The sequence below is a fragment of the Triplophysa dalaica genome, chromosome 1, assembly GCF_015846415.1.
Source record: "Triplophysa dalaica isolate WHDGS20190420 chromosome 1, ASM1584641v1, whole genome shotgun sequence".
Classification (NCBI taxonomy): domain Eukaryota; kingdom Metazoa; phylum Chordata; class Actinopteri; order Cypriniformes; family Nemacheilidae; genus Triplophysa; species Triplophysa dalaica.
Window position 1 is genome coordinate 34,113,724 of NC_079542.1, and position 26,850 is coordinate 34,140,573.

General features: G+C 39.7%; 1 protein-coding gene across 4 annotated transcripts; it reads right to left on the reverse strand.

Annotated features, from left to right (window-relative positions):
* Nucleotides 1-1,101: 1,101 nt before the first annotated feature.
* Nucleotides 1,102-25,084, reverse strand: LOC130411880 (NACHT, LRR and PYD domains-containing protein 12-like). 4 transcript variants are annotated; one of them, XM_056736911.1, is made up of 15 exons: nucleotides 24,949-25,084; nucleotides 22,458-22,553; nucleotides 22,305-22,362; nucleotides 21,948-22,152; nucleotides 20,097-21,858; nucleotides 15,786-15,959; nucleotides 15,305-15,481; nucleotides 11,260-11,433; nucleotides 10,781-10,957; nucleotides 6,071-6,244; nucleotides 5,529-5,702; nucleotides 5,207-5,383; nucleotides 3,485-3,658; nucleotides 3,006-3,182; nucleotides 1,102-2,714 (listed from the first exon to the last, which is right to left on the reverse strand). In XM_056736911.1, exons 3-15 carry the CDS (start codon nucleotides 22,320-22,322, stop codon nucleotides 2,702-2,704), a joined length of 3,576 nt encoding a protein of 1,191 aa, XP_056592889.1. In that variant the 5' UTR covers nucleotides 22,323-22,362; nucleotides 22,458-22,553; nucleotides 24,949-25,084; the 3' UTR covers nucleotides 1,102-2,701. The 4 variants fall into 4 exon arrangements, with proteins under 4 accessions (XP_056592889.1, XP_056592969.1, XP_056593130.1 ...); XM_056736991.1 differs by having other exon boundaries at nucleotides 24,913-24,953; XM_056737152.1 differs by lacking the exon at nucleotides 15,786-15,959.
* Nucleotides 25,085-26,850: the final 1,766 nt, after the last annotated feature.

Genomic DNA, 26,850 nt, shown 5'->3' on the forward strand with positions numbered 1-26,850 from the left:
GTTTAAACAAAAGCAAGAGATTAGTTTCGCAAAGAGGCCAATTTTAAAATAGGCACTACTGTCTTTTATAAAATCTTCGATACAAAAACACCACAGTGAAAAAGTGGCTTTAGATGTAGGCCAATATAGTTTTAGATGATGTTGAACAGGCAGTTTTGTGTCCAATTGAAAAGCCCTTCGGCACTCCCCTACCTTTTGGTTCGCCCAGTAATCCGACCTTTAGATACCCCTGTCTAGACTTCTCTGATCTTTTAATTGGTCATTTTTAACATGCACTCACCTGCATGCATTCACCTACAGATTACCAGTCTTACTACCTGTCCTAACCAATGATTAGTGCATTACCTTTTTTTTTAAAGGTAATAAGTTTTTGAATAAGGTATTTTACCTATTTTAAACTCCACCCTCTCATGGTGAGCTGTGGGAAATATCAGTCGTTTAAGTGTCCATGAACCTGAACTTTGAACTTCCATTGGAAACAGTAGACCACCCGGGTACTTTGAGAATACTCATTTCACGACACTACTAATTCTATTTCGAATACTATTTAGTAGGGGTGGGAATCTTTTGGTACCTTTACGATTCGATTTATATCGATTCTTGGGGTCACGATTCGATTGAAAATCGATTCACGTTTTTGCGATTTTTAATAATGATTCTTCCTAAAAATTTGATGTGATGCATGTTTAGATATTATTCCATTTTGCTGGAATGATGGCGTTCGATGGGAGTCTTTACGTTTATTGTTCGCAAAATTCTTTCTTCTTCACTTTACAAACCTTGCATATTGCATACATCTTGTCAGGATCCTTCTTACCATAGAGTTGATCAAATCCGATGAAAAAAATGGTACGGGGTGTACAGGGCTGCAGACCAACTTTTTTTACTAGGAGCACTGTAGCCCCTGACTGAATCAGTCAGCAATGCATTTATTCACATTTTCCCAAAAATAAACCGTATTACTGATACTAAAAATAGGTTGATGACAGCAGATTTGCTTCTGCTTATTTAAAAACAGGCAATGTCTACAGAGCAACTTTGTTATTGATTGGTGATTGTAGAAAGGTTCATTAAATGGAAGGAAGGAGTCGGGAACCGGAAGACATTCAAAACATTTAATAACAGAAATAAAAACAGCCGGCGGCCTCTCACGGACGACCGCCGGCGAACAAAATATAAATACAAATCACAAGAACATAAATACAAACTTAACATAACTTCGGGCCCGGTCCTCTCTCTTCGACGGTCCGGTCGCTCGTTCCTTTCATATGCTCCCTATCTCCTACATGATTCGAGCCCGGTGTGCGCACAGCTGGCGCTAATTCACAATTACTCACCGGACTCGAACCATGGTCTCACCCCGCCTACTCTACTACATACCCCCATCGCCCCTCACAGGCCGGGGGGTCCCCCCGCGACTGTGCAAGCTCCCTCCCCCTCCCTCGGGGGGGTGGGGTGGGAGGTATGCAGCGACGAGATGAGACAACTCGAACCATGGTCTCGCCCCGCCTACTCTACTACAGTGATAAATAGACAGACTGTAATCTGAATTCATTTGAACCAACAGAAATTGTGCTGCTCCAAAAGTATGATATTTAATTGTTTACCGTGTTACACATTAAAGCAAAATGGAAGGATTCGTGTTATGTTCTAACGTGATTTTATTGTGTATTAAGGAAACTTTTCCTCATGTTCAAAACGTAACGTTAAATAAAATTTAACAAAACATTAGCCTGTCATTCGTTCTTGCTGTGAATGGATTTGAAATGATTCAGCGATGTCTCAAGTTATTCAAATAAATTACATTTCCTGGACTCCTCAACTGTAAGTTTCGTTTTAGACATCTATATCAAATCGGTTGGACGTGGGCTCAGGAAATCAGTAACAGCTACTCGTAGTAATGCGCTCACGTTGTGTGTGTGTCTGTATGTGTGCGTGTAAACTTGTCAATCAGGATCTGGATTGTTCGCATCGCCCGCAGAGGGAAACATCACTGACATATGAGTGACCGAAGCACAGTTGACTATCACACACAGCCTGCACTGGTGGCGGGCTGGCGTTCCACATAAAATAAAAACTAGAAGAAATTCCAAATTTGCAGGTCTTGAACTACTAAAATGCTTGCATTGTCTTGTAAACTGGTAAATGCAAAATGCGACCATAGTGGCCGTCTGGAGCCCTGGTGTATTTTTTGTACCCCCGCCATCTCTGTTGCTGAGCTAAAGCTGTGCGGTCTCTCGACTGTATGGGTGTCGCTAAAGGGCTGAATCACGATTCATATATAAATCTTTTTTTTCAGGCACCCCTAAATTAGTCTCACTACTTTGTTGGGTCTAGCAATTAAGTTTTAACTTCTTGACACTTGGCACCCTTGTTTGTGAGATACTTTTCTGCATTGAAGACAAAGACAATTCTCATCAATCACATTTCTTAATATGCATTAATGGTCAATACTGGATACAATATATTATAATAAACCTTAAATATTTGGAATAATGCAATAACATGTCAATATAATGTTAAATAATTCTTGACGTGTTCTGATGGATTCTGAATGCAGATCTTCATGCACAACAGAACAGACGGGTGTTAATCTTATGTTAATCTCACTGCTGCTGTTCATCCAGTAAACACATCTTGTTGTTTATGACTGAAGATTGTTTGTTTTCTCATTTGTAGCTCTTGTAGATGATTGACATAGTCAAGACTCAATGCTTTAAACATTGAAGAGAAACATCAGATTCATCACAGTCATTATCAACAGACATCATGTCAGAATGATGTTTATATTTCTCATCTTCCATCACTTTAACCATTATACATTTACATTTTTTCATTTAGCAGACACTTTTATCCAAAGTGACGTGATATTGTTAGCTCGACTTGTATTATTCTCATATTTACATCAGTGACACTAGAGCAGAAGTGTCACACAATTACATGACAAATAATGATGATGAATTTAAAAACACAAGTATTACTCAAACACTAAATGAAGAACTCACTGTAGTTTCTGAAGTTTACAGTTTGGATCATTCAGTAGATCAGAGATCAGCTTCACTCCTGAATCTCCTGGATTATTATAACTCAGATCCAGTTGTGTAAGATGTGAGTTTGGGTTTGATCTCAGAGCTGAAGCCAGAGCAACAAAACCTTCATCTTCAATACTGCAGTTCATCAGACTACAGAGAGAAGAAAAACTCCTGACACTTACAGCAAATCAAGTGATGAATTACAATGAGATGTGTGTGTGACTATTATCATCAGAACATATCCAGTCAAAGAAAGAGAAACAGAGAGAGAGAAAGATTGAGATTGGTGTATAGAATCTTCATCATCAGAGAGTCATTGAATGACAGTCACTCTTGAGTCTCTTACACTATGATGAACAACATCAGATCAACATGATTCTCTTTTACTTTGACAAACATTTACATGATACAAAAACACACGTCTCATCTTATTTCTTTAAGGATTTTCTTACTGTAATGTCTTCAGTTTACAGTTTGTGTTCTTCAGTCCATCAGAGAGCAGCTTCACTCCTGAATCCTGCAGATTATTGTGACTCAGGATCAGTTCTGTCAGACTTGAGGAGTTTGATGTGAGAACTGACGCCAGTGCTGAACAACTTTTCTCTGTCAGATTACAGTTCATCAGACTGAGAGAGAAATAACAAGAGAACAGTGTGTTAAACTACAACTTTTAGTGTCACTCGCAGTCAGATAGTCAGCAGGGACACACGTATGCACACACACACACACACACTCTCGCTCCTCTGTCTCTGAGATTCAATGTGTACACAATGTGTAATTGATGTAATTCTGAGTTTTGTCACGAAAAGCACACACAGACACACACACAAATGACACTAATGTGCTGTTGAATGTTTGATTTTCATTGGCTGACGGAAGAATTTCATGATATGTCTTTATGTTTTTGATCATTATTCACTATGTTTTGCTCTTTTTGATTTGTATGAGATTCAGAAACCTACCCTGCACAGCTGTGTTGTTGATGTTTGCTAGTGTTTATGAAATCTCTGCAGTTTCCGGCCCGTTACTATGAGGACAATCTTGCATGCTGATACAGCACATTGAGCAAGGCCACAAGTTTGGCAACAGTTAAAGAGGAGAGAAGGAGGTGATAAGGAGCGGAGGAAACATCACCTGAAACAAGTCATGATGACCAATGAATTTCACAAACGTGTTCTTGAAAACCAGGCAGCATGACATAATGCTGGTGGACGAGAAAAGGATCGGTTGACAAAATAACGTGGCATCATGACTAAACTGAATCATGACTAAATGGAGATGGTGGTCTAGTGGGTTAAACCACTGAACTGGTAAATCAAAGGTTGCTGGTTCGATCCCAGCATCCACCACCAGTGTGTCCTTGAGCAAGACACTTTACTCCATGTTGCTCCAGGGGGATTGTCCCTGTAATAACTGCACTGTAAGTCGCTTTGGATAAAAGCGTCTGCCAAATGACTAAATGTCAAATGTCAAATGTAAACTTAATTGTGGAAAGATGATGTAAACCTCTTGCAAGTTTTGTATAAATGTTTGAGTCAATGTGCATTTGTAAAATGATTTCTGAGCATCTCACTTTGTTGACTCGAGCAATAAAGTCTTGAGCTTTTGGCACCTGGAACCTTTGACTGCGCGATTCCTTTTGCAATTAAAAAACGTATTCACCACAACAACAGACGCATGAGCTGATAAACGTGATGATGATCCTGAATGCATGACTCAATCATTTTCTTTCCATTGACTTGTAGAATATTTGTTTGTGTGTGTTTATATGAGAGATTAAAGTGACAGTAAACCCTCTGCTGTATTTATCATCAATAAAACAACTAAAGTCAAAGAGAAAGTCGATCACTGCTCCTGATCTTTAATCTGTGTAGATTTCATTCATACTGTAAAGAAGAAGTGTTTCATTTTCACATCATTCAGTTTCTTTCTTGAAATGGAAAAGTACAGTGAAATAAACGCACTGTACCTGAAAAATATACTTTTGGACTTGAATTATTCTTTTAATAACAAGACACAATTATTACAATAAAATGACATTAAAAGGTAAAGTAAGATTTTGGTCATATAACTAAAATCTTTGGTCTCTCATTCTTCTTTAATTTTTCATTCATCAATCACTGATATTATCAGAATAATGATCTAATAAATAAAATGATGTTAGTTTCACTCACTTTAGATTCTGTAGTTTACAGTTTGGATCCTTCAGTAGATCAAAGATCAGCTTCACTCCTGAATCTTCCGGAGTATTATCGCTCAGGTTCATTTGTGTAAGATGTGAGTTTGGGTTTGATCTCAGAGCTGAAGCCAGAGCAACAAAACCTTCATCTCCAATACTGCAGCTCATCAGACTACAGAGAGAAGAAAAACTTCAATCACAGTCACTCTTGAGTCTCTTACACTATGATGAACAACATCAGATCAACATGATTCTCATCGACTTTTACATGATACAAAAACACACATTTCATCTTATTACTTTAAGGATTTTCTTACTGTATTGTGTCCAGTTTACAGTTTGTGTTCTTCAGTCCATCAGAGAGCAGCTTCACTCCTGAATCCTGCAGATTATTGTCACTCAGGTTCAGTTCTGTCAGACTTGAGGAGTTTGATGTGAGAACTGACGCCAGTGATGAACAACTTTTCTCTGTCAGATTACAGTTCATCAGACTGAGAGAGAAATAACAAGAGATCAGTGTGTTAACTACAACTTTTACTGTCACTCCCAGTCAGATAGAAAGAAAACCTTTACTGTGAAGTAAACACTATGATGATGTGAAGTCAGTTAAGAGTGATGTGGACGATACTTGGTTGATGTGTGTTAACTGTGCTAGTGTGATGTGTAGAGACAGTAGCTTGTGTGCTCAGACACACTCACACACACACACACACACACACAAGGACTTTATTGATAACTGATGCTTTGAGCCAATTTTAAATGCAAACAAAAATGTCATGAGAAAAATGTCTGACAAAAATAGGCAGATCATCAACTTTAACACACATGTGTCATCTTATTGCTTTAAGCATTTACTTACTGTATTGTGTTCAGTTTACAGTTTGTGTTCTTCAGTCCATCAGAGAGCAGCTTCACTCCTGAATCCTGAATATTATTGAGACACAGGTTCAGTTCTGTCAGACGTGAGGAGTTTGATGTGAGAACTGACGCCAGTGATGAACAACTTTTCTCTGTCAGATTACAACCAGACAGACTGAGAGAGAAATAACAAGAGAACAGTGTGTTAAACTACAACTTTTAGTGTCACTCACCGTCAGATAGAAAGAAAACAAGTGTCAATGGATGTAGAATAAGAATCAGCTGCTGTGAATTAAGATGAAGAACATGAAATGAGTTCAGTCAGTCATACAGTCACAGTTCTCTACTGGAACACATACGCTGACACACACACTCACTGCATCTACTGGCATTTAGTCATTTAGCAAATGCTTTTATCCAAAGCGAGCTACAGTTTTTTTTTTCAGGGAGCAATAAGCATAAGTCATAAAGGAGCAATAATACAATATGTGCTAATACGAAGATACTAGCTTCACAGAAACCAGACAAATACCTGTGGAAAGAGAGAAAGAGTTTTTTTTTCGTTTATCTGTCTTAAGTATTCACAGAAGATAAGGGCTATGGTTTTTTTGAATGTTGTGAGAGATGCGATTGACCAGACCGACTAAGGAAGAATGTTCCACCAGAATTGAGTTGTGAAGGAGAATCAGTGGAAAAGCTATTCACTGCCCTTGAGAAGGCAATACCAGACGCCGCTGGTTTGCTGAACGCAGGGTTCTTGGGGGTGTAGGAATGTTTGAAGATATGCCAGAGCAGATCCAGTGATAGTTCTGTAGGCAAGCGTTAGTGTCTTGAATCTGATTCAGGCTTCAACCAGTAGCCAGTGGAAAGAAAAGAAAAGGTGTCTAAAATGAGCCCTTTTGAGCTGTTGGAAAACGAGGTGTGCTGCTGCATTCTGAACCAGTTGGAGTGGTTTGAAGCCTTTGCAGGAAGACCAGCAAGGAGAGCATTGCAGTAGTCCAACCTTGAGATCACCATGGCCTGGACAAGGAGTTGTGACAACCTTGCTCAGTGAGATAAAGTCTAACCTTTCAAATGTTTATTCATGCTTTCTATCGCCATGACTGCGTTGTCTTTACAATGTGATCATTGAAGAACAGCTGATCATTAAATATGACTCCGAGGTTCCTGGCTGTTTTGGATGGAGTGATTGTGGTATTGGCAAGTTTGGCAAAAAGGATCTGTTAAAAGGGTGGTGCAACGGTCTGTCATGGATTCTGATTTCTTTACAGAGTTGAACGTGCTGTCTGCTCATGCTCATGGTCAGTTTGTCAAAAAAACGAGTTGGACATATTACATAGTATCTCTGTGCTTAATACACACCCCAGTGTTCGTACAGGTTTCGGAAGGTTTTTTTCATCTGACAATTCTCCCGGAGAAGAACCCAGCACGCCCACGCATAAACCATGGAGAGCAGGAGAAGGAGCATGTGCACAAGTCATTTTAAATGTGTGCAGTAGAGAGAGAGAGACAGAGCATTATGTTCGCAAAGTTCAGCTGTGTTGTTTTTTCGCTGCATTTGGGTGATGAATTTTATACAAACGGTGGATATAAATCTGGATTTGGGGATCGTTTGAAACTTATAGATGGAGCGGCGGTCCGCACGCGTTAAGTGAAGCTGATGTCTGTTTTCTTGGCAATGTGTGTGCACGTGTTTTAGTTCCACCCCCCTTCACCCCACAGGTGTTGCATGTTTTTGGAAATAATCGTACAGTTGTATCTGTTTTTTATTAATGTGATCAAACTAAAGACAGCTGCAGATATCAGAGGGGTGCAATACTATTCTGCAAGTACTCAGATTAACATGAGATTTATGGATACTGTCTTAGTAAGGGCTGCTTTAATAAAATAAGGTGAAATCATGAATAAAAGCTGATTGGTGAAAGATGATGTAAACTAGTAATGCACGGGTCAGCTTTTTTCCAACTGGCGGGTCCCGCTTTTATAAAGTTATTTGGCCCGCCTCGCTGTATCTATTTTTTCAACCGCCATGCCCCACACCCTCGACCATTAAATAGACATTCTAGGCATTGTAATGAAAAAGCAAAACGGGGTTTTTTCAGCCCAAAAGCGCTTGGAAACAGCCATTAGATTACATCGCCATGTAAACTGCCAACAACATATGATTGTTAACCATAGAAACAAGCATGGTCATATTAATAACAGCAGCGGGGAAAGTAAGTATTTGACACATCAGCATTTTGATCAGTAAGGGGATTTCTCAGTGGGCTATTGATACATGGTCGTCTGCATTGCTCAAGAGTGATTCTGGCCCATTTTTCCACACAAATGGTCTTTAAATCTTGAAGGTTCCTTGGGCCTCTTTTATGAGCTTTAATCTTCAATTCTCTCCATAGATTTTCTATGGGATTTAGGTCAGGTGATTGACTGGGCCATTCAAGCAGCTTGATTTTCTTTCTTTGAAACCACTTCATTGTGTCCTTGGCCTTGTGTTTGGGATCATTGTCTTGCAGAAATGTCCACCCTCTTTTCATTTTCAGCTTTCTGGTAGATGGCAGCAGATTTTTATCCAGAATGTCCCAGTACATTTCTCCATTCATCCTGCCTTCAATAATATGAAGTATGCCAGTACCCCTTGCTGAAAAGCAGCCCCAAACCATGATGCTTCCACCCCCAAACTTAACTGTTGATAAGGTTTTCTTGGGGTGGTGGGCAGTGCCATTTCTTCTCCAAACATGGTGTGTAGAATGACTGCCAAAAAAGTTCAATTTTTCTTTCATCTGAACATACTATAGACTCCCAATAAACCACAGGCTTCTCCAAATGCTCTTTCGCAAACTTTAACCGAGCCTCAACATGCTTTTTTGTTTAGCAATGGAGTCTTTCGTGGTGAGCGTGCATGGATGCCAAACATTTGATTTATTATTCAAGTAAAAATGAGATTTAAATCTTTTAAATTACAAATTTTTAACCATTTAGTATATTATTAATATATATTATTAAATATATTATTAAATGATTTAATTTAATTTATTTATATTTTCTATCTATATATGTGTGCGTGATTAGCTTTAATCAAACACACACACACACACACACATGAGGGTTGGGGGGGCTCCGATTGTCATAAATGTACGTGGGGGGACCCCAAGGAAAAAAGGTTGGGAACCACTTGCATAAAATATAACAATATTTAAACATTTGAACATTTACACCGGCATAAGACCACTGTAGCTAAAACTTAAGACTAAAACTTAAGACTATATTCACTGCTGCTGCTCACCTCGAAGCGTGGTCTCTGTCTCCCACACCTAGACACTTGCTGAAGGTGTAAGTGCACTGTCAAATTTTCTGACAAGTCTTCAGGCCTGGTCATCCACAGCATTTCTTTCAACCGCTTGAAACATCTTTAGGGACTTAAAACGAGGACAAAGAAACGTTCCAAGCTTTTGGGCGACGATGATGGACATTTTCTCGTTTAGCTGCTGCGTTGCCCATGCCTGAATATAAACTGAATGTACTTTATCGATCACCGTATTGGGGCTCGTATTGTTTCTTCAGTTTGGCAAACCAAAGCACGACATGTTGAATTGTTGGATACTTATCAACCTCAATCTCTTCACTCGCAGTTTTAAAAGGCAACAAAAACACAGTAATTGTGTTTAACACAATTTTAAAGCTTTATTTATTTGTTATGAGAGGATTTCTTTTTTTTGGTCGCAGTTGCTTTGGCTCTATCGCAAACAATTTGCCTGTGATGGAGTACACTGCTGGCATCCACACGTCCGTAACGTGAACCAATGTTAATTAGACACTGGCAATTCAACAAGCGTCTGTGATCTTGGACTTGAAATGTGCTGGTACTTCACTTTCGAGGAAAGCAGAAATATTTAGAGACCTGTGGTCCTTTTTCTTTGACCCCCCACAAATATGTCTTGACATGCTGGAAGTGCAGACATTGCACGCAACACACATGTTTTTTTGTTTTAATGACCCGCCCTGCAAATAAAGTGACAATTTCTTTACCCACCCCAACATGACCCTCGCATCAGTAATATAAATCCCATGCAAGTTTCAAATAGATGTTGGAGTCAGAATTTGTAAAATGACTTCTGAGCATCCCACTTTGTTGACTCGAGCAATACAGTTTTGACCTTTTTGCACCTGGAACCTTTGACTGCCAGATTATTTTTGCAATGAGAAGAACGTTTCACCACAACAACAGACACACGAGCTGATAAATATGTTGAACGTCCTGAATGCATGACTCAATTCTTTTCTTTATATTTGTTTGTGTGTGTTTATATGAGAGATTAAAGTGACAGTAAACCCTCTGCTGTATTTATCATCAATAAAACAACTAAAGTCAAAGAGAAAGTCAATCACTGCTCCTGATCTTTCATCTGTGCAGATTTCATTCATACTGTAAAGAAGAAGTGTTTCATTTTCACATCATTCAGTTTCTTTCTTGAAATAAAACTGTACTGTTAAATAAACGCACTGTACCTGAAAAACATACTTTTGGATTTACGTTATTTAAAACAACAAACAATTATTACAATAAAATTATATTAAAAGGTAAAATAATAATGGCCATATCACAAAATCATTTGCAAAATGGTCTGTCATTCTTCTTTCATTTGTCATTCATCAATCACTGATATCATCTGAAAAATTATCAAATAAAAAATATGATGCTGGACTCACTCACTTTAGTTTCTGTAGTTTACAGTTTGGATCCTTCAGTAGATCAGAGATCAACTTTACTCCTGAATCTTCTGGATTATTATAGCTCAGATCCAGTTGTGTAAGATGTGAGTTTGGGTTTGATCTCAGAGCTGAAGCCAGAGCAACAAAACCTTCATCTTCAATACTGCAGTTCATCAGACTACAGAGAGAAGAAAAACTCCTGACACTTACAGCAAATCAAGTGATGAATTACAATGAGATGTGTGTGTGACTATTATCATCAGAACATATCCAGTCAAAGAAAGAGAAACAGAGAGAGAGAAAGATTGAGATTGGTGTATATAATCTTCATCATCAGAGAGTCATTGACTGACAGTCGCTCTTGAGTCTCTTACACTATGATGAACAACATTAGATCAACATGATTCTCTTTTACTTTGACAAACATTTACATGATACAAACACACACGTTTCATCTTATTTCTTTAAGGATTTTCTTACTGTAATGTCTTCAGTTTACAGTTTGTGTTCTTCAGGCCATCAGAGAGCAGCTTCACTCCTGAATCCTGCAGATTATTGTGACTCAGGTTCAGTTCTGTCAGACTTGAGGAGTTTGATGTGAGAACTGACGCCAGTGATGAACAACTTTTTTCTGTTAGATTACAGTTCATCAGACTGAGAGAGAAATAACAAGAGAACAGTGTGTTAAACTCTGCTGGAACACACAACACGACCACGCACGCACACACAATGCATCTAATGACACTGGATTGCTGTTGAATGTTTGATTTTCATTGGCTGTCAGATGAATTTCATTATATGTCCTTATGTTTTCGATCATTATTCACTATGTTTTTCTCTTTTTGAACACATGTGTATGAGATTCAGAAATCTTATACACTGCTGCGGCGGTGGTAAATAAAGGGCCCTTCTGAAAACAATCTTTTTGAGCCTTTGCAATCGGGCTTCCGTTAATTCCTTAGTACTGAAACAGCATTAGTTAAGGTCACTTATGATCTGTTAATTGCTTCGGATAGTGGCTACCTTTCAGTTTTGATACTCCTTGACCTCAGTTCAGCTTTTGATACAGTAGATCATTCTGTATGATTTACTCGTGTAGAAAATGTCTTTGGGGTCTCTGGTATTGGTTTTAATTGGTTTAAGGCTTATCTCACCGATCGTACACAGTTTGTTACAATGAGTGGTTTTAGGTCTAAGTTTGGTGTTGTGAAATCTGGAGTCCCTCAGGGATGAATTCTGGGACCCTTACTTTTTAACATCTATATCTTTCCACTTGGTCAGCTTTTGAAGTCTCTTGGTCTACACTCTGATGTTACTCAGATGTATATACATTGGAAGCCCAATGATTGTGTACCTGTTGATTTTCTTTCAAAATGTATTTCTACTGTAAAGGAATGGATGTGGCAAACTGTTCTTAGTCTCATCAGTAAGAAAAGGTAATGCTCATTGGGTCTCCCCCAGTGGTGTAGTCGGGGCCATACGCGTATACCCACTTGTTCTCCTGCTTAACGTATCTAAGCTGCTTTCGTGGCTGCATTCCCTTTAACCGTATCGCGCTCACATTTCATTCATACAATTGGTGCATTTCTTAAGAAAATTCAAAAAATTTCTTGTGGCCCCACCTCCGACAACCACGCCAAGCGCATTATTTACAGTGTTGGCAACTCGCCTGCGAGGAGCTCATCCCGTCAATGACTGAAAGAGTCCCGCTGAAGCCGTCCGTTAATATTGATAAAACTGCTCACTTTTGGTCAAAGCTGGTTTAAAGGGCACTCACCGGCAGTGGCTCCTCTCATCTGGCATTGACACTGAATTCACGGGTTCTCTTGCGCTGCTTCATCTCTTTACGATGTTGCAGTGCAACGCAAATCTTTAGTATCTGTCAAAACTTTTAATACTAGCTTTCTTTAAACGACATGAGGAAATGAAGCAAAGCACTTACATTACCCAACTGTTTAAAGTCAGAATCCTTACATTTTCTATGTATCCTCGTTCCCATTAAAGTCATTGTGAACCTACTTGTTACGTTTATTCTACATTTAAAATAATGTAGTCTGTTTTTACCACAATCTTAACTTCATACATTAATATCTCCCTCTTAAATTATTAACAAGTATTAACACAGAGATCGCAGTGGTGACAAAGTTACATCTCTATTCTGTAAAATCTTGCGTATGTTTTTACGTATTCTTGTATATGTGATGAGTTACAAAGATATGATGCTTTGTAAAAAATATTGTATTGTGGTCGACAGTACTGGCATAGACCTGTTGTTTCAACCTTATTTTTTTCATATTCATATTCCAAGCATAAGCGTAGAATAATGCATAAATATTTAACTGAAATAATTGTCATATATTACTAGAAAAACAAATCAAACAAACACACTGAACCCTGTCTTTAGGCCATGTGTGGTCGGGTTTACCATTGTATAGTATAGTACACCACTTTTTGTTAGGACTACACCACTGGTCTCCCCATCAATTACATAAGGCTGTGTCAGTCAACATAACCGTCGATGGCTCAACCACAGAGTTTCAAACTAAACTCAGAAATTTTGGATGGGGGTTAAAGTCAATTTACCTTTTGAGCTACATGTTCAAAACACTGTTAAAACACAGTTCTTTCATTTTAGTAGATTACGGCCAATGCTGACGTGTTCTGTCGCTGAGAGTTTGATTAACACCTTTGTGTTTTCCCGTATAGACTATTGTAATACGTTGTTGGCTGGGGTCTCTAAAGCCACCCTAAACAAATTGCAAGTTTTGCAAAATTCTACTTCCAGAATCCTGACAAGATCTAGGCTAAGAGTTCATATCTGCTGGGGCGACACCGCTGAGGTGGGGGAAAATACAAATAAAATCCCCTGCTCGGATGACACCGCTGCGATGGTGGGAAACACCGATAAAGGCCCCTGCTAGGACCAAACTGATGTGGCAGTGGGGAATACAGTGGGTTGCCCGTCGACGTTTACCTCTGTATTTAATCCGTCCCGTTTGTAGTGGACACACACTCTGCTATACGTTAACTCACATTTACCACGAGCGGAGGGGAGCTTCCGCAGCAGTGCCCGGGGAGCAAGTGAGGGGAGCTGATTTGCTCAAGGGCACCTCGGTCGTTGTCTGTCAGCTTGACCTTCTCGTCATGGATCGGATTCTCAAACAACTAGGCTGCGATGAGGGACGGAGTGGGTGTTATCTGATACCCAAAGGTTATACGGTATCCAGTAAAATGTTTTGTTTGCGTGTTACAGCGCTGCTGCGAAAATGTAGAGAGGGAAAAGGCACCTGGGCCTGCACGACTAGCGGAGGCATCCTCACATTATCGTTCGGCTCCTGGAGCTAAAGATGGGAGGAAAGGAAGAGAGGAGAGAAGGAATGAAAAGTGTCTGGGCCTGCACCACAAACGGGGCTGCAGTGACCAGGGAGGAAATTGAGAGGGAGAGACGGAAGGTTGCGTGAACGTGGTTGCCGCTGGCAAGCGTTTGCTCGCGCTCCCTAGGTGGCTTTGGACCTGTGTACCACCAGGGATGGATGAGCCAGGAGAAGGTTGGACGCTGGCGTCTGCATGCTCCGGGGCACCGCCCAGGCTAGCAGAAGGCCTGGTATTTCGGCTTGAGGAAAAAAGCCGGCGGCTCTTCCTTGCAGTGCTGGAGTAATCATTTTCGTTGGAGCGTGAAACTGTGGACCCGACTGGTCTAGTTGCCAGCTTTCGATGGTGGAGTGGATTTGGGAGAAGATGCATACTGCGAAAATGTAGAGTGTAGGAGCTAAAGTGATTGGACTATTTATAGAGGTTGTTCTGATTTGATAGGACGGGTGACGTGATTGTGAATGGAAGGCAAATGCGTAATTATTTGCACATGCTCCTCTCAAACTTTGTTGATAAAACATCATTTGTCAAATGACTTCTGAGCATACCACTTTGTTGACTCGAGCAATAAAGTTTTTACCTTTTGGCACCTGGAACCTTTGACTGCCAGATTAATTTTGCAATGAGAAGAATGATTCACCACAACAACAGACACACAAACTGATAAATGTGATGATGATCCTGAATGCATGACTCAATCATTTTCTTTAAATTTACTTGTATAATAATTGTTTGTGTGTGTTTATATGAGAGATTAAAGTGACATAGACCCACTGCTGTCTTTATCATCAATAAAACAACTAAAGTCAAAGAGAAAGTCGATCACTGCTCCTGATCTTTAATCTGTGTAGATTTCATTCATACTGTAAAGAAGAAGTGTTTCATTTTCACATCATTCAATTTCTTTTTTTAACTGAAAATGTACTGTTTAATAAGTACTGTAACTGGAAAAATATACTTTTGTACTTGAATTATTCTTTCATAACAAGAAACAATTATTACAATAATTTATATTAAAAGGTAAAATAATAATGGTCATATCACAAAAATCTTTGGCAAATGGTCTGTCATTCTTCTTTCATTTGTCATTCCTCAATCACTGATATCATCTGAATAATGATCAAATAAATAAGATGTTGATACTTTCACTCACTGTAGTTTCTGTAGTTTACAGTTTGGATCCTTCAGTAGATCAGAGATCAGCTTCACTCCTGAATCTTCTGGATTATTATCGCTCAGGTTCAGTTGTGTCAGGTGTGAGTTTGGGTTTGATCTCAGAGCTGAAGCCAGAGCAACAAAACCTTCATCTCCAATCCTGCATTCACACAGACTACATACAGAAGAAAAACTCCTGACACTTACAGTAAATCAAGTGATGAATTATAATGAGATGTGTGTGTGTGACTATTATCATCAGAACATATCCAGTCAAAGAAAGAGAAACAGAGAGAGAGAAAGATTGAGATTGGTGTATATAATCTTCATCATCAGAGAGTCATTGACTGACAGTCGCTCTTGAGTCTCTTACACTATGATGAACAACATTAGATCAACATGATTCTCTTTTACTTTGACAAACATTTACATGATACAAACACACACGTTTCATCTTATTTCTTTAAGGATTTTCTTACTGTAATGTGTTCAGTTTACAGTTTGTGTTCTTCAGTCCATCAGAGAGCAGCTTCACTCCTGAATCCTGCAGATTATTGTCAGTCAGGTTCAGTTCTGTCAGACTTGTGGAGTTTGATGTGAGAACTGACGCCAGTGATGAACAACTTTTCTCTGTCAGATAACAACCAGACAGACTGAGAGAGAAATAAGAGAACAGTGTGTTAAACTACAACTTTTAGTGTCACATCAGATCAGTTCAGTTAGGTTTGCAGAAGTTGACGTTTACACGCATACAGTCGACATGAAACAAAAGATTCAGATGTGTTTCTATTTAAGATTGAAAACTAAAGTCTCTACAGCATTTCTTGATACATATGATGACATCACAAACATGTTACAGCTGCTATAACATATTGTTTTGTCTATAACATTAAATGTTTAAGGTCAAAGTCCTTTAATTAGGGATGCACCGATCCGATACTGTGGATCGGAATCGGGGCCGATACTTGTCTTTTTTGCTGGATTGGGTATCGGACTGACGGGTTCCCTTCAAATCCGATCCGTTGCGTTACCCGTGGATGTTACTCAAATTTTTCAAAAAGGACTAACTATCAGCTAATTATCATAAAAGTTGTCATGCACTGTATTCGATGTTATGTATTTCGATAGCTTTATGCGAGGAATAAACCAATATAGCATAACAAAAAACTCTGACCTCCGCTGGTGCCGGAGACGGTACTCGCTAAGTGTGATGTTATAAGATTCAAGGACTGGAAGCGGTATATGTTATGCGTCATTCATACACAATAACACTTCGGTTTTACTTTAGGATGGATGCAATGTACTATAATTTAAATGCAAAACATATCTCTTCTCTTTGTGTTATAACTGTTTTGAACTTGGGAAGTAAAGATCCCCGCTACATCAGGATCATCACTTGGAATTATCATTATGCGTCCGGGATGCTGTTGAGTGAAGCGGGTGCATTAAGCGCATCATTCTGCGTCCAATGTGCATGACTTTAAATAATGTAGAAGCGAATGTATTATGCACATCATTTTGTGTCCCGGATGTGCATGAGCGAGTTTGGAGTTTTATACTGTGATAGTTTTGTTAAATAAACAGAGATTTTTTTGTTAAACATTTTGTAAGTATCTGTGCTTTATGAGACCACATTTTTGTTTGTATGTTTTTTAAGTTAATACAGCAATTAATTGCATTTAAAAAAAATCATACTTTTAAAAATAAAAATACTTAAGTAAAGGAAAGCGGTAGATTTTAATGTACTCATGGATTAAATCTTTTAAAACAACATTTATTTACAGTAAGAGCTAGCTCAAATCGCGGCAGCGGCAGTTGACAGCGACATTTCCAGGGGCACCGTGAGCTGCCGCTACAGTTTGAGGCATATGTCGCGACATATGGGAGCTGCCTTTACTGTTTCGGTCATTCGCAGGGTTTGTTTTGTTTTGTTTATATTGGTCTTTTTACGGACTACGAGTGCATATGTTGCGGCCTCAGGCACTGTACCTTAAAGTTCTGTCATCGCAAGGCGAAGGTTATGACGACTCGTGAACCGGTTATCTCTAAGAAGTATACCTTTATATTTTATAAGCATGTGGTTATATTAATTTAGCTTATTATTAATTTATAGTAGAGCTCTGAAATATTTTAAGGACCATTTTCATTTAGTTAGTACTTCTAGATGTCGCCTAACTACAGTGACAAGTCACCCAAAAGGATTGTGAAAGACTTACAGAATGTCAAAAAACTTTTTTGTCTAAAGTACTCTGATAAAGTACAGATATTTTAAAATGTACTTTAAAGTAAACATGCTTTAGAACTATCCACCTTTGGCAATAAAAGATAAAATATACTACTTTTATCAAGAAAAACAGTGCTAGTATCAGATCGGATCGGTATCGGACAATACGCAGAATTCAGGTATCGGTTCGCAAGGGAAAAAAAGGTATCGGTGCATCCCTACCTTTAATATCAACAAAGAGTCAAAAGAGTTATTTAATATATGTGTGTAACAAATCTCAATAAAATGGAAGGAAGGAGTCGGGAACCGGAAGACATTTAAACAAAAATTTAATAAAGTAATAATAGCCGGCGGCCCCTCACGGACGACCGCCGGCGCAATAACATAAACATAAATACAAATACAAACACAAGTTCGGGCCCGGTCCTCTCTCTTCGACGGTCCGGTCGCTCGTTCCTTTTATGCTCCCATCTCCTACGTGATTCAAGCCCGGTGTGCGCACAGCTGGCGCTAATTCACAATTACTCACCGGACTCGAACCACGGTCTCGCCCCGCCTACTCTACTACATACCCCCATCACCCCTCACAGGCCGGGGGGTACCCCCGCGACTGTGCAAGCTCCCTCCCCCTCCCTCGGGGGGGGTGGGGTGGGGGGTATGCAGCGACGAGACGAGACAACGGAGACGGGAGCCCTCGGAGCGACCGGAAAGAGAGAGGGGAGAGAGGAAGAAAAAAAAAAATCCGGTTCCCCGACATGCTGCCGCTCGTTCCTCAACCAGCCGGAGTACTCTCCTTCGCGGTGCCTTGCGGTGGCCCTGGGGCTTCGGTGGACGGCTCGACCGTCCGCCCCCTGGCGGCCGGCGGTGGCTCCTCCTTTATCCGGGAGTCGGGGCGGGTTCCCCGTCCCCTGTTCCTCCCCCTTGGGCGGACGGACGCAGGCTCCGGCCTCTGGCAGGCGGTGGCTCACCCGGCACTTCCGCCCCCTGCTCCTCCCCCTCGGGGGACGGACACAGGCTCCGGCCTCTGGCGGACGGCGGCAACCCCCCCGCTCCCACTTGGACGAAAGCCACCCCACCTCGACCCAGGGGCGCGGCAGCAAAGGTCGCCGTTCCACCGAAGTTTTGACGGTGGCCGCACTGTGCACTTCCTTTTCCCCAGAGCCACCGCTTCGGGCAGCCACTGGCGGACGCCCTTCGTCCGCGCTGCCCGAACTCTCCGGCACCGCGAGGCCACTCGGCGGCGAGGACTCTCCGACAGCATGTCTCTCCTTCCTCCCGGGTTTCGGCACCAATGTAACAAATCTCAATAAAATGGAAGGAAGGAGTCGGGAACCGGAAGACATTTAAACAAAAATTTAATAAAGTAATAATAGCCGGCGGCCCCTCACGGACGACCGCCGGCGCAATAACATTAACATAAACATAAATACAAATACAAACACAAGTTCGGGCCCGGTCCTCTCTCTTCGACGGTCCGGTCGCTCGTTCCTTTTATGCTCCCATCTCCTACGTGATTCAAGCCCGGTGTGCGCACAGCTGGCGCTAATTCACAATTACTCACCGGACTCGAACCACGGTCTCGCCCCGCCTACTCTACTACAATGTGAAAATGATGTCTTATGGAATATTTGAAAAGGAACATGAGAACAGGACACAGAAAGAGCTTAAGTGTTCACACTACTTCTCCTAATAAAGTTCAGCATAGTCAAATGAGAAAAATATTAGACACTACTACACAACTCTAATGCCACATTTTAATCATATACTAAACTGACAGAGAGTCCAAGTTTATATTTTAAGATTAAACACATTTACAAATATTCTTGGGTTTTATTGAGGCCATAAACCATCAACTCTTTCCCAAAGTAATAGTGCAAGTTATGTTCATATTTGTATCCTGAACCATTTTGTCACAGTCACCAGCCAGAGTGCCTTACTGCTCCACAAGAGGGCACTCTCGTCATCAATCGGACTACACTACACTTCCCATAATTCTTAGTTTAAATTAATCTGCTTCACCTGTGTCTTGTTATCGCTTACACTTGAAAGTGATGTCTGTGCATGCTCCTTGTCCAATATGGGACTAAGAAAGTTGCAAAACAGTTTTATATCTTAGAAGAAAAAAAATTCAGAAACCTGTACTATCGCTGGGGGAGTGTATTTAGTACAGAAATACTATGTAATATGCCAAACTCGTTTTTTGACAAGTTGACCATGTTAAGCCCGAGAAGACAGCACGTCTGATATTGTAAAGAAGTCAGAATGCATGACACATCGTTGCAGGGCCGCTTTAGGTTTTGACCAAAGAGTGACTGATTCAACAAACAGGTTCAGGCCACTGGGCATTCGGTTCAGAACAATATCAACATGTATGATTTGATAGAATGTATGGGGTCATTTTTATGAGAGTTCGGTCACAATGTGTAATTGATATTATTCTAAGTTTTGTCACGGAAAGCACACACACACGGAAACGCACGCACACACACACGGATACGCACGCACACACACACGCAGTGTTGATAAACTCATGTGTATTATTTAGTTTATGGATTAAATGACTCACTTAGCTTTTCTGGATGCTTTGACCACTGGCAGCAGATTCAGAAGACATTCCTCTGATGGATAATATCTCTTCAGTTCAAACTCATCCAGCTCCTGATCTGAGTTCAGTAACACAAACACAAGAGCCAAACACTGAGCAGAAGACAGACTGACTCCAGAGAGACGGCACCAGTCATCTCTTCTGTTCAGGTATGTTAGTATCTCATCCACTAGAGAGTGATCGTTGAGTTCATTCAGACAGTGGAACAGATTGATGGATTTTTCTGGAGAAGGATTCTCTCTGATCTTCATCTTAATGTACTCTGTAACACTTTGCTGTGTGCTGTCAGAGCTTCTTTCTGTCTGTGGCAGTAGATCTCGTAAGACGGTCTGATTGGACTCCAGCGAGAGACCCAGAAGGAATCGGAGGTAAAGGTCCAGGTGTCCGTTCTCACTCTGTAAGGCCTTGTCCACTTCACTCTTCAGTAAATCAGTCCATCGTCCTGATGATGTTTGTGCAGAAGATGAGAGAAACACAAATAAAGCAGCGAGAAACTCCTGAACGCTCAGATGCACAAAGCTGTAGACCTTCCCCAGGTTCAGTCCAAACTCCTCTCTGAGGATCTGAGTACAAACTCCTGAGTACAGCGATGCTTCTCTGACATCAATGTCATACTCTTTCAGCTCGTCCTCATAGAAGATCAGGTTCCCTTTCTCAAGCTGTTGAAAAGCCAGTTTTCCCAGTGACACCAGAGTCTTTCTAGCCTGCTGAAGATCTACCTCACATTTCCCATCATACTTCTGACTCTTCAGTTTGATGTGAAACATCAGGAAGTGCGTGAACATTTGAGTGAGAGTCTTGGGGATCTCTGCTGGACTCTCTGCTTCACTCAACATTCTCTGGAGAACAGTGGCTGAAATCCAACAGAAGACTGGGATGTGACACATGATGTACAGACTTCTGGATGATTTCACGTGTCTGATGATTCCAGCGGCCAAACTGGGATCTTTGATTCTCTTGCTGAAATACTCATCCTTCTGAGGGTCATTGAAGCCTCGTACATCTGTGAGCCGGTGGACACACTCAGGAGGAATCTGATTGGCTGCTGCTGGTCGAGAGGTGATCCAGATCAGAGCAGAAGGAAGCAGATTCCCCTTGATGAGGTTGGTCAGCAGCACATCCACTGAGGCTCTTTCTGTCACATCAAACAAACTGGGATTGTTGGAGAAATCCAGAGGAAGACGACACTCATCCAGACCGTCAAAGATAAACGCCATTTTGTAGACGTTTAAGTCTCTGGATGTCTTGAGTCGTGTTGTATGTATGAAGAACTGATGAAGAAGATCCGTCAGACTGATATTTGTGTTCTTCATCAGATTCATCTCTCTGAACGCCAGTGGAAATATGAAGTGAAGATCCTGATTTGCTTTTCCTTCAGCCCAGTCCAGAAGGAACTTCTGCACAGAGACGCTTTTTCCTATTCCAGCGACTCCTTTAGTCAGCACACTTCTGATGTGTTTGTCTTGTCCAGGTAAGCCTTTAAAGATGTCATTACATTTGATGTGTGTCCCCTGTGTCTCTGTGTGTCTCCTGGATGCTGTCTCAATCTGTCTCACCTCATGTTCATGATTCAGCTCTTCACTCCCTCCCTCTGTGATGTAGAGCTCCGTGTAGATCTCATTCACAAGTGTTGAGCCTCCTTGACGGGATATTCCTTCATTCATTCTCTGGAATTTCTCCTTCAGGCTGGATTTGTGTTTTTTCACACACAAAGGTGCGACTTCTGTGTGGTGTGAAGGAAGAGATATGGATGTGAACGCATGAAAGATGTGAAATGAAAGTCAAGGAATGAGTGGATGACTTCTCTCTTACTGCTCTGTAGTTTGTCAGCGAGGTCTGTCTGCTTCATCTTCATCAGGACGTTTAGTGTGATCTTCAGAAGCTCCTCTCTGACTCTCATATGATCTTCATCCTCCTCCTCCTCTCTCTCAGAGCATGCTGGGTAATCTGGTGTCAGGAGTCTCTTGAAGCTCTTCAGCTCTTTCCTTATCATAGAGATGATTTTGTCTTCAAGCTCCTAAAAGCATTTATCAAACAAAAGAAATGTATAATATTAAGTGGCGTGATGACAGAACTATAACTTTAAACCCTTGAATAACATCTGGTCGTTTTATTTTGTTCTGTATATTACACACACACGCACACAAAAATACACACATAGAATTTTACCTGGAAAACAGAATCCATTTGCTTCTCTTTGAAAGACTATGATTCATCTGTTGTGTTACTGTAATAAAACATCACATATGTATTGACATGTATGAATAACACATGTACTGCACAACAGTGAACACATGGATGAATCTGTGTATTTGTCCTCACATCACATCTGCTCTAGAGTCTCATGAACTGAACTGAATTGGACGATGCATTGACCAATCACTCTTCATGGACACACAGCTGAGTTCAGCAGATTCTCTGTCAATCAAAACACAACATTTAAACACTGTTTCATAAACAAAACTAGATCTGAGACATGTATGAAGTGTTTTAACGGTTTTAGTGCATTCTGAATGTTAAATGAACTGGTGTGTCAAGCTGAACGCTAGTTTGGAGAACTATATAATGTGTATGGAAAAAGTCACCATAGTATTGAGAAATCTGTACTGGCAATTGTAAAAACAATAATTCAACGTTAACTTACATCAATTAATTCATAAAAACGAGTCTAAATCTTTAAAGAGTAAGTAGCATTAGATCATGAAAATTACATTTCATGCAGTGTTTTATGTTGCAGTGTTTGAAAGTAAGCAGTTTGCAAAGTTGTAAGTCCTAAGGTGAATAAATAATAAAGTTATTGGCTTTTAAAAAAGTGAGTCGACTCTGAATCACGCAAACGGGACGTGAACCAGTTCCGCCACGTTTCTACGTCACTAGACATAGTCTCCGCCTACGTTTTGCTGGGATTGCCGTGAAAACTTTACTCTTTCCTCCCCCTAAACACTGTCGCACATTTGTGATGCGTGTGCCGTCTGAAAACGGTGTTCTATGTTGTGAAACTAAGTGCATCTTATTTAAACTACCAAAGGAAGAACTTCTGAGGAAACAATGGTTACAATTCATTTTCAAATGACAACAAAGGAGTATAACCCCAGGGTTTAACTGTGAGCGTGTCATTTCACCAAAGATTGCTTCAATAATCTTGGCACGTTCACTGCAGGATATGTTAAAAGACTATTCTTGAAAGGGGGATATACCAACCTTATTTGGACCTGTTAGCTCCTGAACTTCAAGAAAGATTTGTCTGTGTTTAGCTAATGCATTTAACGCTAACGTTTACATGTACCGTTATTTCTGGGGTACTACAGTTTGTTTATCTATTTATGAACCGGGCTAATTTAAGTGTTCAATCTATTATCGTCCTTCTATTATCTACTATCGTCTTCGGATGTTTCTTCATCAGACTCGGGCTCAAACTGGTAAGGTGAAATCCCCGCCATGTCTATCTATGTTTCTATGGAGGCGGTTTTCAACCTATCAATGAAGGTGCATTCCAGAACCTTGCGTTCACTGGGCCTGGTGTCAAAAACAGATGATATCTCAGTAACAAGGGAGCGTTTTCAGTTCTGACACTTACATGATGTTCCCGTGAATACGATTCCCTTTTATATAACAAAAGCTTGCCTTAAAATTTTAATTGTAATTCATGCCTCCTTTAAATGTATTTAACAGAACCTTCATTCTTACATGATTTATAGACGAGGACTAGATCACTCATTTGTGTTGTTCAAGCCATTAAATCATAAAATGGCGTAAATCGTATTTAATAAATTCAGCCCACATGGATATATATATATATATATATATATATATAAAATATATGATATTTTATCAGGTTGTTTGTTTTATATTTTTACATCCACTTAATTAACATTGGTAAACAAAAAAAGATACTGACAAAATACAAACAACAAATGTAATTGAACAATTAAAATACTCTCCTAATAACCAGAAAACAAATTCACTTACTAAATTAGCCTTACCATGCCATTCATACCAGAACTAGTGACATCTTTAAATAATTTCTCAATTAGAACTTTGTTCATTACAAAATGTGACCAGCTTGTGAAAACCCAGCAAACGTCTGTTTACTGTTTTCTACACAAAATCATCCAACAGAAAGAATATTCTGTGAAAATATATAAAAACATAATCTACAATATTGAGTGAATGGTCTCATTTTAAAGATTGAAATCTTAAAATGAATGCCTGAAATTCATCTTTGATGCTTGTTATCTAATAATTCATTAGATTCTGAGTCTTTAGCCTGGGTTTTCACAGGGTCAAAAATGTGTACTGCTGATCAATAAAACTGATGCGAGATGTAACGTTTGATAAAAACGTTAAGGTTCATAAAATATCACACATACGGTCGAAAGGTTGGAGACATACAGCAAACAGTACACAGCCTGACAGATACAAATACTAGCATTTTCTTTACTATTGTGTGTCCATTACCTACTGTTGTTAAAAGGTATCTTTTCATTATGCGTATCTTTGGCTATAAAGAAGCAGCGCGCGCGGAGCGGAAAGGGTTCAAATGATGCGCGTTTTGCGCAAGTAAAAAGTTATTAGAGAATATAGCGGCAAAAGATCAATTACATTAATGTTCCTGAGAGCGCGTGTGATGGGATTCCGTTGTGTAGACGAGCGGCTTAATTTAAACAACCGAAAAAGTTCAATGTTTTAAGCGGTTAATTTGTCTGTCTCGCGGTCTGGATGGAACGAAGCAAATATGCCATATTTTGTAAAGCATGCAGACAAATGAGGTACACACCGACATCCGCCTCTGTGTCGGCAGTTCACTTCTCACCTCTGTAAAGCTGTTGATCGCTACAATATCACCTGCGGAATCATTTACTCGTCGCTTTTTACTTCTTTATCTTGTTATTGACGAAGCTGAAGTCTTCTCTGCTCATGTACGCTTCTGTTCTGATCTCAAAATGTCTCCTGGTTTTATAGTTCCACTTTTACCTGTTCTACCTGTTTTACCTGTTGACTTGAGGACAGGGTTGCCAGATATGCGAAACAAATCCAGACAGCAGACACATATGAGTCAAGCATAAATGAATGCAAAACTGAGTATAAAAGATAACGAACAGAACATTCAGCGTGATCATCCTGCATTTATCAAATGTGATGCTTCAGTTAAATATTGTCAATTCATATCAACATGTTTATAAATATTGTGTCATTGTGGTTTGTGACAGGTAGAGGACGCTGTGTGACTGCAGTGTGTTGTGATCGGTCTTTTTCAAACACGTGACTTTCTTGTGTTTTATTTCTTCAGTTCACACGTCAGAAAATTGTAGGTCTGCGTTATACGGCTGGACAAATATCACAATACAATGATCCATATGAGTCAATATCGATATTATCACGACAAAAAGGTAAAATCTTTATTTCTGGTCAATTTTATGGCATATTTTTGCTCCAGAGACAAAGTTAAGGCCAGACAGTAAACTGTGTTTTTAAACAACTATTTATTGTCAGAACATCCTGAAGAAAACCCAAAATCTCAATTCAGTCTACACCAACGATACTGAAATCACAAATGTTCACTCGTGATCATCTTTAGGAAAAGTCTCTCACTGAATTGTCGCTGTACATAAAAGCTGCTAAATGAACACATATAAATGGGAGATCATCACCATGTCCTTCTTCTTTTAACCGGAATCGTCCTTAGTAATGATAAACTGTGAAAGTGTCAGTGTGTATGGATGACTTTTCATTTGATCAAGCACTACTCATTGTTACACTCAAACTACACACGTGTTTATCTGAATACTGACAGACATACAGGGATGGGCATAAATACATGTAAATGTATTTAAAATACAAATACAAAATACTGTGTGGAAAAGTGTATTTAAATACAAATACAAAATACTGTGTGGAAAAATGTATTTAAATACAAATACAGTATTTTGTATTTTGAAAATACACAAAATACATGTGAAATTGGTGATTCAGTGCAGGTACCCCTATTAGGCTGAAATCTATCTGGGCCTTTTCTAAATGCCAAAAAGCATGATGTGTTTAACTGCTAAGAAACTATCGTTTTCATTTTATTTACCGCTTCCCTTCCCCTGCCCGGTAGGAAATACAAAACTACAAAAAAATAAACTTTATAAATGTTTTTATTTTATTATGTTTTATCACCATCATAACTTCGAACTCGGTAACAAAAACTCAATAACAGTCAATTATATTTTAAATAACTGATGGTGTACTCCTCCAGGTGGTGGACTTGTGTGTTTCAGACATCCATCTATTCGATACCCTTTAGCACCACCAGCTTTTCAAAAAGATTGGGTTTAAGGCGTCGTCTGTGTGGCCTATAGATTAAACCCGTAAAGGAAATCATATATGTAGTGCAAAATAGCAGCCATTAATATACTTATGTCTGACCGCAATGTAGTCTTAGTAGTATTACTTGTGGTCAACACTATTAACAAATATCATACTTTTTGTAATACTGTGGGAACCTTTTCTGCTATAGCTAAGGAAAGGGATGGGTGATATGACCAAAATCTTAATTTTACTTCACAGTAAGAATGTATAGAATGGTTTCACAATTATCAATAAGTTATGATGTTGAAACACAAAAAAAAACTGCCTGTCAACTTGCGAAGTGAGAATTTGAATTTCCTTTCGCGGCAGTTATAATAACAAATCACAATTACTCATTCACACTTGTTTCTTTTTCCACTCT